The sequence below is a fragment of the Sorex fumeus genome, unplaced genomic scaffold, assembly GCF_029834395.1.
Source record: "Sorex fumeus unplaced genomic scaffold, SorFum_2.1 ptg000054l, whole genome shotgun sequence".
NCBI lineage: Eukaryota > Metazoa > Chordata > Mammalia > Eulipotyphla > Soricidae > Sorex > Sorex fumeus.
This window is the reverse complement of record NW_026606111.1, coordinates 27,750,728-27,764,262: the sequence shown is the minus strand read 5'-3', so window position 1 is coordinate 27,764,262 and position 13,535 is coordinate 27,750,728. Positions and strand designations below refer to the sequence as shown.

The 13,535-nt window shown below is 41.2% G+C and overlaps 1 protein-coding gene across 1 annotated transcript in view; it reads left to right on the top strand.

Moving 5' to 3' along the window:
• The window catches only part of AK9 (adenylate kinase 9), a 138,346-nt gene that overhangs the window by 76,170 nt on the left and 48,641 nt on the right, over positions 1–13,535 (top strand). The window contains exons 26-28 of the mRNA XM_056125450.1: positions 1,020–1,144; positions 3,898–4,117; positions 8,676–8,741. Of these exons, the coding sequence (XP_055981425.1) occupies positions 1,020–1,144; positions 3,898–4,117; positions 8,676–8,741 (411 nt within the window). The remainder of the gene's footprint in view (positions 1–1,019; positions 1,145–3,897; positions 4,118–8,675; positions 8,742–13,535) is intronic.

The window sequence follows — 13,535 nt, the reverse complement described above, 5'->3', positions numbered from 1 at the left end:
TCAAAATATCCTTTTCTAATGCTGCCTTGTATGTTTTTAAATATCTCCCATATGGTTTCTGCTTGGGATTATAAAAGAAAACTTTCAACTGTAACTCATTTTTTTTACCGTTTCCTGCGTTAGCCCCTTTCTTATGAAATAATGCCCTGTACAGGTACAGACTGTTTACAGAGCATAGCCTGGCTGATCAATCCTTTAGTCAGGATCTGGTGGAATCATTCTAAGATGTCTGACGGAAATAACCTAATCCTTATAGGCATGTAGGTCCAGCACAGGCTGATAAGGCTTTAGCGAAAAAGTATTCTGAGGCTGTGTATAAAAATTGGCTGGAGCGATAGCACAGGAGGTAGGGCATTTGCCTTGCATGCAGCTAACCAGGGTTTGATTCCTCCATCCCTCTCGGAGACCCTGGCAAGCTACTGAGAGTATCCTGCCCGCACAGCAGAGCCTGGCAAGCTCCCTGTAGTGTATTCGATATGCCAAAAACAGTAACAACAATTCTCACAATGGAGACATTACTGGTGCCCACTCGAGCAAATTCATGAACAAGGGGTGGACAGTGTTACAGTGACAGTGTATGAAAATCAGTCATGCTGTTTGTCAATGCTCCCTTTAGCTAAAGTAGATACTATTTAATATTTACAGTCCAAAGTGATAGTACAGTGGGTAGGCCACTTGCCTTGCACAAGGCCTACCCGTTTCGATCCCCATCATTCTATTGGTTTCCCAAATTCCACTAGGAGTATCCCTGAGCACAGAATCAAAAGTAAGCCTGAGCACTGCCAGGTGTGGTCTGAAAAAACAATAATTTTTTAAAAGGGAAAAAAGAAAAAACACAAAAAAATAAAATATTTATCAAAAAAGTATTTACAAAATGACCCTAGAAAAAGAAAACAATGGGTATCATGAAAACCAGCTAGTTAATACAGTTTCATTTGTTAATATGGGATTTTCATTTGGAAAATTCTTTTCTGAAGCTGGAATTTTGGTTTGGGTTTGTTTTGTTTTGCTTTTCTCAGCCTGTAGATGTAGAGCTTACTGAAGAAGAAGAAGCAATCAAGGCAAATCTAATGGAAAATGACCCATTGCCTTCTGAGATCCTTGAAAAATTCCTCTCTGAGTGGTGGTTTCAGGAACCAATACGGTATGTTGATTTGCATAGATTATCTATTTGCTGATCTTATATTTCTTTTATTCTTAAACATCAAAGTGTAATTAAGTGTAGATTTAATATTTTTGTCCCTTAACTTGCCTGTAAAATAGTAATTCTTGCTTGGAGTTCACATTTAAAATATCTGGGGCATTATTTTAAAAAATCATGATGCCAGGGGCCCACTCCAAAGCTATTGAATCTAATTATCTAAGTTTGTGGGGTTAGACCCAGGCACTGGTCCTCTGAGAGATACTCAGAGAACTCTAACAGCATAGTTGAAAACCCATTTTCTAAAGCCTATGCATCCTAATGAGCTACCAGATTCTTGTCCTCATAAACAATTATAGTTCAAAGCAATTCATAGTTGTCCATGATGTCATCCCTTATCCGAAAGTCAGAGAAGCCTGACACCAGACTGGACAAGTGAAGAATCTCTAGGTTACCAGAGTCTGACAACTTCACCTTGATTTTCTAACCAGAATTCTTTGCCCCAGTATTAAAGTGAAATATTATTGATAATAAGCAAACACCTATCTGGAATTTATTATATGCCAGGTACTATTCTATTGTATTTGTTCCTATTCTTTATAATTTTCTTAATCTTTACAATTACTTTAAAGGATAAAAATTTTATTATACTATTATGGTGAAAAGATAATAAAATGATATATGAATTCTACATGATATGCCATAATTCTGTATAGAATTAAAATAACATATAGAATTAAAAATAACTGATCAGTCCTCTGAACACTCTCTTGCTTAGTTCCTGACCTGAGTGAGTGGACTTTATTATTCATCAGCCTTTATTTTAATTTTTTGGTTTTGGGGGTCACACCTGGCAGTGCTTAGGGTTTGGCTCTGGCTCTGCACTCAGGGATCACTGCTAGGGAGGTCAGGGGACCATACCAGGGATTGAACTGGGTCAACAACATGCAAGGCAAACCCCTATCCACTGTCCGATCGCTCCAGTCTCCTCAACTTTTATTTTAACTTCCTATATCTTAAATTAGATCTATAGTTGTAGAAAATTCAGGAAGTTTGCCTCAACTATGTAATCATAGTCTATTCTTCATTAACTTTCGGACTTTATACTGCATTTTCTTTCAGTGGTGCTCAGGGACAGTTCCTGGCTTTGTGCTCAAGGATTGCTCTGCTCCCAACAGTGCTCCAGGGGAAACATGTGGTGCTGGAGATCAAACCCAGGTTTCCTGAATGCAAAGCATGTGCTCAGCCCATTGATCGCTCCTCTCCAGCCTTTATAGTACACATTTAAAAAAAAACTTACAGAATATTCTCTCTCATGTTGGAATATAAATAAATATAGTGGGGAAATAACAAGTGCCCAAAGTAAACAAATGCTGAGAATTGATCTTCAGTATGAGAAGAAGAGTTGTGGGAAGAATTTAGAATGGGAGGGGGCCCTGAGACAATGGTGGAGAGAAGCTAGTATTCTGGTGAAGAGTGATGTGAGAATGCTTTATACATGAAACCTTTATATTAACAGTATTTGAACCATGCGCCTAAAATAAAAAATGACAAAAACTTAACAATTAGAAGCAATTAGAAGTTAAAAGGAAATTTTAAAGGCCTGTGTAAGATAACTGAACATTATACAACCATTAAAACTCATTATAATGAACTTTTCATTAAGTGAGCTATAATCTATCATATTAATATAAGGAAAATTTTAAACTAAACAAATTTTCCCAGATCAAAGAGGGACCAATATTGATTCACTGAACTAAACAAAGTCAGGTTCTCAAAGCCTTATTTTTTAAAAAATAAGTACTCTTGGGGCTGGAGCAATAGCACAGCGGGTAGGGTGTTTGCCTTGCACGCGGCCAACCAGAGTTCGATTCCCAGCATCCTATATGGTCCCCTGAGCACCGCCAGGAGTAATTCCTGAGTGTATGAGCCAGGAGTAACCCCTGTGCATCGCCGGGTGTGACCCAAAAAGAAAAAAATAAATAAAAATAAATAAATAAAAATAAAAATAAGTACTCTCCAATAATAATATTTCAACTTGGACAAGTTGGTCGTCCTATTTGAATATAATCACCTTAAATGTATAAATCAAAACATACTAATTAGTCATTGCCATTGGCTACAAGAAACATGAGAAAGAATGTTTCTTGAAAGTAGGTATCATTAGAGGAAATTTGCTTCAAGGTAAGAATCTGTATTAAAGGTGGGCATTCCCAGTTTCTCCATTAAGAACAGTAAATTTGTTTGACTGGACACTACTCCAAGGGAAAGAACTTCTTTGCCCTTTCCCTTTAATCCTAAAACTTTTACTAAGTCCCCAATAAAAAGTAATTACCTATAAACTCACCAACTATAATTTGAAACTGCAAATTTAAGTATAAAATGTTATTTTAGGGTCACAAGAGTTTACTGGAAATATTGAAAGCAAGAGAAGATTTCTTTCTTTTTTTCCCGCTTTTTGGGTTACACCCAGAGATGCTCAGGGTTACTCCTGGCTCTGCACGCAGGAATTACTCCTGGTGGTGCTCAGAAGACCATCTGGGATGCTGGGAATCAAACCGGGATCAGTTGCATGCAAAGCAAACGCCCTTCCTGCTGTGTTAATTGCTCCAGCCCAGCAATAGATGATTCTAAAGTAAACATTTTTTAACTGTTCATTACATATATTTTATGAAGTTGACATTCATACTTTCGGTCATTTTTTAACCAACATAATATATTAAGCAAGTAAAATAAATTATGAAATTCCCATCTAGTTCCACAGGTTTTATCTTGGATGGTTTTCCACGAAATCCTGAAGAGGCCCAGATTCTGGGGGAACATGGTTTTTTCCCAGATGCTGCTGTTTTTTTGCAAGTTGAGGATCAAGATATTTCTGATCGTCTCCTTCCTGAGCTAATTAATAAATGGAAAATGAAACAGAAAAAGAAATTAGAAAGGAAAAATCTCATCAAAGAAATGAAGACAAAAATCAGGGTATGTGTCTATTTTTTTTTAAGTAGAGGAATATATCTGTACAGGACCTTTTCAGTTTGTCGAATGATCTTTATAAGAATGGTTTTTTATGTTTTTTAATTTTTTTTAATTTTTATTAGTGAGACACCATGAGGTACAGTTGTAGATTTACAAATTTTGTACTTGGGTTTCAATTATACAATGATCAAATACCCATCCCTCCACCAGTGCCCATTTCCCACCACCATGGATCCCAGTATCCCTCCCACCCCCCAAGGAATGTTGTTTTTGAAGTGAATACCACAGTATGGTATAAAAAATTTTTCACTAAATATAGAGATATAATCAAAGAATTCAAAATTATTTGAGGTTTCTTGTAGTATCTATATGTTAATACTCTCTCCCAGGCAAACAAAATGAAAAGAACAGAGAGCACAAAGTCCCAAGTGAAAACTCTCCCAACCTCATCTGAAGCCTCTTTGGTTTTTTAAACTTCATTTCTCAAGTTGGAACAACAAATACAAACCCCCCTCTGGAGCACCCAACATACCATAAGCATTTCCATGCCCTTACCTGGGAATTTCTTGCATCACCCCCACATTAGCCTGGCAAAGTCAAGCCGGCCCTCGAATCTGGTTTTATTCACCTACAAGTGTGACAAAACAATCTCCCTTACAGTATGTTTTGAGCAGAAAATAGAAACAGCTGTATCAATTGCAGGGTTCAAGATATTCATGGCATGTGACAGACATGCAGTAATTGAACTTCCCTAATCACTGCTTGAGTAAAAAGACCAGAGGAAAAATAAAATTGGGAAATGCAAATGTGTCACCATGTTTAATCTGCATTTCTTTGTGGTGGTTTCCATTTTTTTCACATTCGGTGTCTTCACTGAATGTTAGGAAACACAAAAGAGTTGTTGTTTAAAAAACTCTATAACTGAAGCCCAATCCAGAACTCTGAGGTTTTCTGCAGGTTTGGAGAATGTCTGGTGATTACTCCTGGCTCAGGGTTTAGTCCTGGCTCTGCACTCAGGAATTAATCTTGGGGTGCTCAGGAGACCACATGGGGATTGAAACCCTGGGTTGACCACATGCAAGACATATGCCCTACCCATTGTACTTTATCTCTCTGGCCCCAAAAGTCTGGTTTTTAAGGGAGTTGTGAAAATGTATATAAAAAAAAGGGAGGTGGGAGATGTAAAGCTATCAAAGATAGGCTAAACATCAGTTCTATATTCCCAAAACAAAAATGCCACAGAAGGAGATAAATGGAGGTGAGGAAGCAAGATGAGGAGGTCTGAAAGTAACATAGGAACAAGGGTCCGGGACCTTGCGCTTGTCTGACATGTATCCGTATATATGTAAGCTAGTAAATCCAACACTCCTAAACGCATGGGAAACAAACTACAATAATTCAGTTTTAAAATGTACCTGCCAAGTATTCAGGTTGGGACAGGGAGGGAATCTGGGGTCATTGGTGGAGAGATAGGGTTTCAAGTGTAGCAGTCTTGGGGGTGGAAATACTGTATGCTTGAAACCCTATTATGAACAACTAAAATTAATTTTTATTTGACACCATTATAAACAATTAAATAATTTTATTGATGTGGGTGCTGGGATTATTCATATGAATCCAATACTAAAAGTTATTAATTTTATGTAGTTGTATATAATGGTATCAAATAAAAATTAGTTTTATAATAAAGATGTGAAATCCTATTATTAACAGTATTCTACACCATGTGCTTCTAATCATATAAATATAATATATTAGACATTACATACATTAGAGATATTGCATATCTAATATATGTAACATAAGAGAGATGATTTTTTTGTAGGAGTACTGCTATTTATTCAGCCACTGATTGGCTGATTGAATTGTACATGAACTCCGCCTTACTTTTTTTTTCATTTTTTATAATTTTATTTATTGAATCACCGTGAAAGCAGTTACAAAGCTTTCGGGTCTAAGTCTCAGTCATAAAATGAAACACCCATACCTTCACCAGTGCCCATTCTCCACCACCAAAAACCCCAGTATGCCCCCATCCCACACCCTCCCCCTACCTGTGAGGCAGATGATTTCCACATTACTCTCTCTCTACTTTGATCACATTCAATATTTCGACACCAGACCCACCATTATTATTTGAGATTTTACCCCAACACTCAGATCTGCTGAAAAGGCAACAGTAGACAACTTGTGTTCTATTGCTGGTTATGAATAACATATGATGTCGCATGGCTGCAGTAGGGCCACGTGATTTTGAAATTCCGAAATTTTAACACTTTATTTTATTTTAACTGGGGGGATTTCTGCCAAAAACCACTGGGTTTCGAGATTTGCTCCTGAGACTCTGGGATCATGGCTATTGAGCAGCTTGATCAGGAGTCAGAGAGGCCATTCACGGGCGATGAATTGGGGTCTTGTTGGGGTGGGGAGGACAGGCCCGGCTCCACCCCCATCCCGTGAGGCCCAACAAGTTTCGTCACTGCGGGCCCAAGCCTGACTGTCCAATGGCCTCTGGAGGATGACGGCCACTGAGCCGCCAAGGGGGAGCAGGCGGAGGGACAACACCCTTTTCCCCCCTGGGGTTCCCTGGCGACAGTAACCAACTGCGTGGTCTGGACGCATTTCTGCCAAAAGCCGCTGAGTTTCGAGATTTGTTTCTGAGTCTCTGGGATCATGGTCGTTAAGCAGCTTGATCCGGAGCCAGAGGGGCCATTAGTGGGCGATGACTTGGGTTCTCGTTGGGTTGGGGAGGACAGGAACGGTTCCACCCCCATCCCATGAGGCCCAACAAGTTTAGTCACTGTGGGCCCATGCCTGACTGTACAATGGCCTCTGGAGGATAATGGCCACCAAGAGGGAGCAGGTGGAGTGACAATACCCTTTCCTCCCTGGGGGTGGCCTGGTGACAGTAACGAACTGTGGGGTCCAGACGCATTTCTGCCAAAAGCCACTGGGTTTCGAGATTTGTTTCTGAGTCTCTGGGATCATGGTCATTAAGCAGCTTGATCAGGAGCCAGAGAGGCCATTAGTGGGCGATGACTTGGGTTCTCGTTGGGGTGGGGAGGACAGGCCCAGCTCCACCCCCATCCCGTGAGGCCCTGTGTGTCTCGTCACTGGGGGCCCAAACCTGACTATCCAGTGGCCTCTGAAGGATGGTGGCCACTGGGCCGCCAGATTGGGTTGCCCTGGGTTGGCCCAGCACCGGTAACCTACTGCAGGGATCGGATGCATTTCTGCCTTAAGCCACTGGGTTTTGAGATTTGTTTCTGAGACTCTGGGATCATGGCCATTAAGCAGTTCAATCAGGAACCAGAGAGGCCATGCCTCCAATTATATAGCTGAGCTGGAGGTGGTTTGTGAGTGTGTTTCCCACATACCTAACTTTTGGCCATTTGCTTTCTTGGTAAACTTTGCCCCAAGTTTTTTGGGTCTGGCCAAAGGCACAGCAGCAATTTTGGGGTATCTGGAAGTCTGAAGGCGCCATCAGGCTGCTGATGCACTCGCCTCAGAGGTACAGAATGACCTGCTGGCGGCACCATACCCCCGGAGAAATGATTTTTAAGTGTAAATTATCACCCTCTTAATACCTAAGAGAATCACTCTAAGGGATCCTAAAATAAATGAAATTTATCCTATTTTTCTATCTACAAATATTGCAGATGGAATATACTTCTACCTATAAATATTTCTTGAGTGTAAAACATAACCCTAAAAATACATCTGGCTCTCAATAATGACAAGTCAAAGCAGCAGGGGTCCTGGTTGTCTTGACCCAAATTCTCAGAGCACATCTTCCGGCAGCCCTTGAATCTCACAGTCCCTAAAGGAATTTCAATTTTGTCAGCTAATAAGCCCCCAAAGTCCACTAACTTCCATATAAACCTTGGGGACAGACCACAGGATCTATTGCATTAGTTTCAGAGAGCCCCAAGAAGAATTGGAATTTGTAAAGGAATCCAAAGTACACATGCTTTCCTAATATGTGTATATGTATACACACACACACACACGCACACACACATTGCCCTTCTTTTATCTCTCCCTAGATATACAGACACATATGTTTACATATATAGATGCATATATGTTATTAAGAGTTATTTAAAGTTATTAAAAGAAGTAAACAGTAAACGTGTATGTGTGTGCTTGTGTGTGTGTAAGTTCTGTTAGATGGCTATGTTTTAATAGTAAGATAAAAGATGACTAAGCACTTTTAGCAAGTTGCCTGCCAGTATTGTCCTGTTTTTGCTTGTATGGAATCTACCTCTCCACCAAAAGTAAACTAAAAAGTAACATATTTTCTAAATTTGAAATTCTGAAGTTTGTAGAAAGAATGACTGACCCAAGTGTTACTTGTCCCTGCAGAGAAATGGATGACTCAGAGGTACAAAGGCACAAAGGATGTAGTGACATAATTACCACCATCCACATACTTTTCTGGAAAATTCACTCACCTTCCACCCAAATGTTATTCCCACTTTGGGAAGAAAAAAATTGTTAATATATGAAAGTGGTTTTATTATTACTTATGAGAAATGTTAAATGTCTTTTTCTTTAACAGAATGATATGATTTCTAAAAGAAGGGCTGAACTTTTAGCAGAGAGAGAAAAGAAAAGGAAAGAGGAAGTAAGTGAAAATTGTTTTTGATTTGGTTTGGGGGAATTATCCAACAGGGCAGCCAGGGGGCCATTCCCAGCAATATCAAGACTGTACTAGGGCAGGAAGATGGGAGCTGCTCAGCCCTGCAGAGCCATCTGGCTACCAGGGTCATCAGGCAGTGCCCAGGGGCCTTTGGGTCTATGCTCAGCAGTGCTATGTGGGCCATGTGGTACAGAGGTTCAAGCCTGACACAGGTAAAGTATGCACCACCCTAACTGGTAAGCCATCTACCCAGCACCCCACTCGTTTGTTCTTGTGACAAGAACATTGAACCCAGAGCCTCACACTTGCAGTGCAAGTGCTGAGTCACATGCGCAGACCTCCCCACCTCATCTTTTGAATTTTATGTTTCAATGCCCTAACATTGGTTTACGACATTGTATAAGTTTTTAGTATGTAACATCATCCTTCCACATCTGTAATACTACAGGATGACCACCACCAAAAGTCTGAATTTGCATCGATAATCCTGCACTTCATCCCCTTTAACCCATTGACCCCAGCCCTGAATCTCTCAGTAACCTCCAATCTGTTCTCTAGGTCTTTGTTCTGATTTGATGTGTTTGTTTGTTTTCCTTTTTTCATCGAAGTAACACTGTACATAAGTTTGTATAAATTTCAAGTGTGTGTCATTGAAAATCAACATGAGTATATATACTATATTCATTCATTCATTCATCATCCTGTTATTCGTCGATTGCCTCAAGCAGGCCCCAGTACCGTCTCCTTCATCCTAGCCCTGAGATTATATTCAAGGCTCTTTAGGAGAATGAGACCCATCATTGTTACTGGTATTTGGCATATTTGGTACGACATGGGGCGTTTGCCAGACTCTGCCCTGTGGGCAGGCTCATTCGATAGCCTGCAAGTTTGTCCAAAGTAGGAATGAGATAATAAGATGTCATAAAAAGATGTCCTGATAAGATGTCTCGGGGCCGCGAATGTCCTGGAGGTCTTCGGCTGCCAGAGCCCTGGTCGGGGCGGGGAGGAAAGCTCAACCCGCTCCCCTCCAAGGGGCCCCGGTGAGGAACAGCCAGGCGCGGGGGCAGGAGACTGCACTGTTCTCGTCCAGGAGCTGGATTTTATAGTCTCTGAGTCTTGGCCGTTGATGGGATTACACGGCGCCAGGGGGCCAGGTGGTGGGTGTGACCCCCGCCTACTGGAATTTGGAGGATCTGGGTGGAAGATGCTCGACTCCAATTCGAGTAGGCTTGGAGGTCTCGGCCCCGGAACCCGCGTGGCTTTGTCCCTCTGCCAGTACCTTCATGTGTGCGGAGAGTGGTCTCAGCATGGTGGTGGCTGGTCCTGGAGGTCTTCGGCTGCCGTAGCCCTGGTCGGGGCGGGGAGGAAAGCTCAACCCGCTCCCCTCCAAGGGACTCCGGGAAGGAACACCCAGGCGCGGGGGCAGAGACTGCACTGTTCTCGTCCGGGATCTGAATTTTATAGTCTCTGAGTCTTGGCCGCTGATGGGATTACACGGCGCCAGGGGGCCAGGTGGTGGGTGTGACCCCCGCCTACTGGAATTTGGAGGATCTGGGTGGAGGATGCTCGACTCCAATCCGAGTAGGCTTGGAGATCTCGGCCCCTGAACCCGCGTGGATTTGTCCCTCTGCGAGTACCTTCATGTGTGCGGAGAGTGGTCTCAGCATGGTGGTTGCTGGTCCTGGAGGTCTTCGGCTGCCGGAGCCCTGGTCGAGGCAGAGAGGAAAGCTCAACCCACTCCCCTCCAAGGGGCCCCAGCGAGGAACAGCCAGGCGCTGTTTTATATATATATATAATATAATATAATATAATATATTATACTATATTAATTACCAAAATTATTTTCTTTAAAAGCAAAACATCCATACCCTTCTTTTATCTCTCCCTAGATATACAGACACATATATTTACATATATAGATGCATATATGTTATTAAAAGTTATTTAAAGTTATTACAAGAAGTAAATAGTTTGTATACAAGTAGCATTGTGGCACTGTTGCACTGTCCTCCCGTTGTTCATCAATTTGCTTGAGCGGGCACCAGTAATGTCTCCATTGTGAGACTTCTTGTTATTGTGTTTTGGCATATTGAATACGTCACGGGGAGCTTGCCAGGCTTTGCCGTGAGGGCGAGATACTCTCGGTAGCTTGCCCGGCTCTCCTAGAGGGGTGGAGGAATCGAACCTGGGCCGACTGGGTCGACCGCATGCAAGGCACACACCCTACCACTGTGCTATCGCTCCAATGTACATATAGTAAGATCATATATCATTTTTTTCCTCTTATACATTTTGGTATTCTTTAACTATTTGCAATGACCTTTAATTATTTTTTTAATCAGGAAAAGGAAAGAGAACCATAAAAGATGTTTAAATAATCTACTATAAATTACAATGCTACATGAAACGGTGCATCTGTATGGTTTTCACTTTTTTAAAAAAAATTTTCATAAAGATAAATTTCTTTTTTTAATTTTTTTATTTTTTAATTTTTATTAGTGAAATACCATGAGGTACAGTTGTAGACTTAAAGATTTTTGTGCTTGGGTTTCAGATATACAATGATCAGGTACCCATCCCTCCACCAGTACCCATTTTCCACCACCTGGGTCCCAGTATCCCTCCCCATCCCCCCATCCCACCCTGCCTCTGTGGCAGGCATTCCCTTTTGTTCTCTCTCTCCTTTTGGGTGTTGTGGTTTGCAAAAGAGGCATTGAGTGGCAATCATGTTTGGTCTATAGTCACTTTTGCTTTTCACCCTCCCAGGTCATAGGGAAATGGGCTGGGAGCTTAGGCTGAGAACAGAGAGCCTGTGAGATTGTACTGGAACTAAAATCTCTGTTTTCTTTTCTTTTGTTTTTGTTTTTAGACCACACCTGGTGCCTAAGCACTCACCCCTTCCTCTAAGCTCAGGGACCATTCCTGGAAGGGCTCGGGGAACCATATTGTGACCAAGTGCAAGATAAGCACCTTACTATCTAAAACTCTCAATTATCTTGAGACAAGAGTGGGAGGGGACAGAGCCAAAGACCCCCTTAGTCATAAATGCTACAGAGTTCTCAGTATAGATACTTCATCTGCTGATTCTTTCAAAAAAGATGAAGATCATGGACTTTGTTTAAAGAGGCACTATTCTCAAAATAAACCGACTGAGCCCAGTCAAACTAGTTCTGAAAAGGGCTTGAAACTTCCATCATCAACTTCTATGTTTCTCTCGTAACCAAGTCAAAGAGGACCTCTCTGCCTTCTTTCACATCCTCTAGGCACCTTTGTAATACTCGTCCCAAGTAGCAAGACATTGACTCTGCTATGGTTCTTCACTGTAGATTCTTCCCAAACCTTTATATTTGATATGATTCTTATTTACAAGTCAACTGTTCTCACTACACCTCTTATCAAAGCAACTCTTGTGTCATTTGAAAGGACTACTCAAACCTTATACATTGCTTTTCTTCGCATTTGTATACTTTGTTTTTTTGTTTTGTTTTGCTTTGTTTTGTTTTTTTATTAGTGAAAAACCAAGAGGTACAATTATAGACTTACAAATTTTTGTGCTTGGGTTTCAGTTATCCAATGTTCAAGTACCCATCCCTCCACCAGCACCCATCCTCCACCACCACGGGTCCCAGCATTTGTATATTTTGAGAGGGAGCAGAGAAAAACGGTGCCTGTTGTGTGTCAAGAAAGAATCATTTCCCATTTGCTGTCCTACTATGCGCTGCTCTGGCTCCTGTGACGCTTTCTTCTCTGTTTCTGGGGATTGTCTCTAAGTTGTTGACTTCTGGCATTTTTAAATTTCTCAGTGTGCTTCTACTATTTTCTTTCTCTGTGACTCTCCAAAGAAATGGTAATAATTTTCTAAAAGTATACGAATGTGAAGAAAAGCAATGTGTTATCAACGGTTTCATTTTTGGGGGTGCAAAGTAAAAATAGTGAAAGGACAGCTACAGATGTGGTTGGAATAAGAGAGCAAGTGCCTTCTGAGTGTGAGACCCTACTTTTGATCCCTGGCCCCACATACAATCTCTACTAATACCATCTGAATTTACCTTGGTGACCCCATGGCACTACCAGGTATGCCCCCAAAGCAGCAACAACAAGAGCAAACAAAACTTTTTAAAAATAAAATCAAAATTATATGTTGATTGTTTTTAACTTTTAATGGGAGTTTTATAAGGTCGATTCTATTTCCTCAGAAAAGATTAAACCAAATCAAGGATCTCTTTGTGAAACTTTTATGACCAATGAAGGCGATACCCTGAGTCAGACCCTTTCTGACTCCACTTGGACTCCAGAGCTTACTTTTATGAACAGAGCCAAGTCTTCTCATCCTTGGCCTCTGCACAGATTATGTAGTTCTGTGACTCATCTTTTTTGCAACAAATTGGGGAGCCAAAGGCAGACAAAAACCTTTGTGGGTTTGTCCTCTAATGCTTAACAAAACTCACTGCCTTTATTAGCTGATCTTTGAGCAGCAAATTAAACTTTTTTTTTTTTTTAGCTATAGAAGTCATTTCCACTTTTAGGTGCCTACTTCACTAATTTCATTGGAAAAGGTCGCCATCTTGTGGACATCTTGTTTCCAAACGCCTTTGGATATTACTCAATAAACCAACCCCTTCACAAAGAAATTTGGCATTACCAATTTCCAACTCCTCAGAGGCCTTGCTGCTGCTCTTACTCCAGGACCTTTGCTCTCTTCCTGTACGCTGGCTCCTTCTCTAGCACCTGGGTCTCTTCCGCTAGGTAGTGGGTATTACCTAAAAGCAGGGAAAAGGG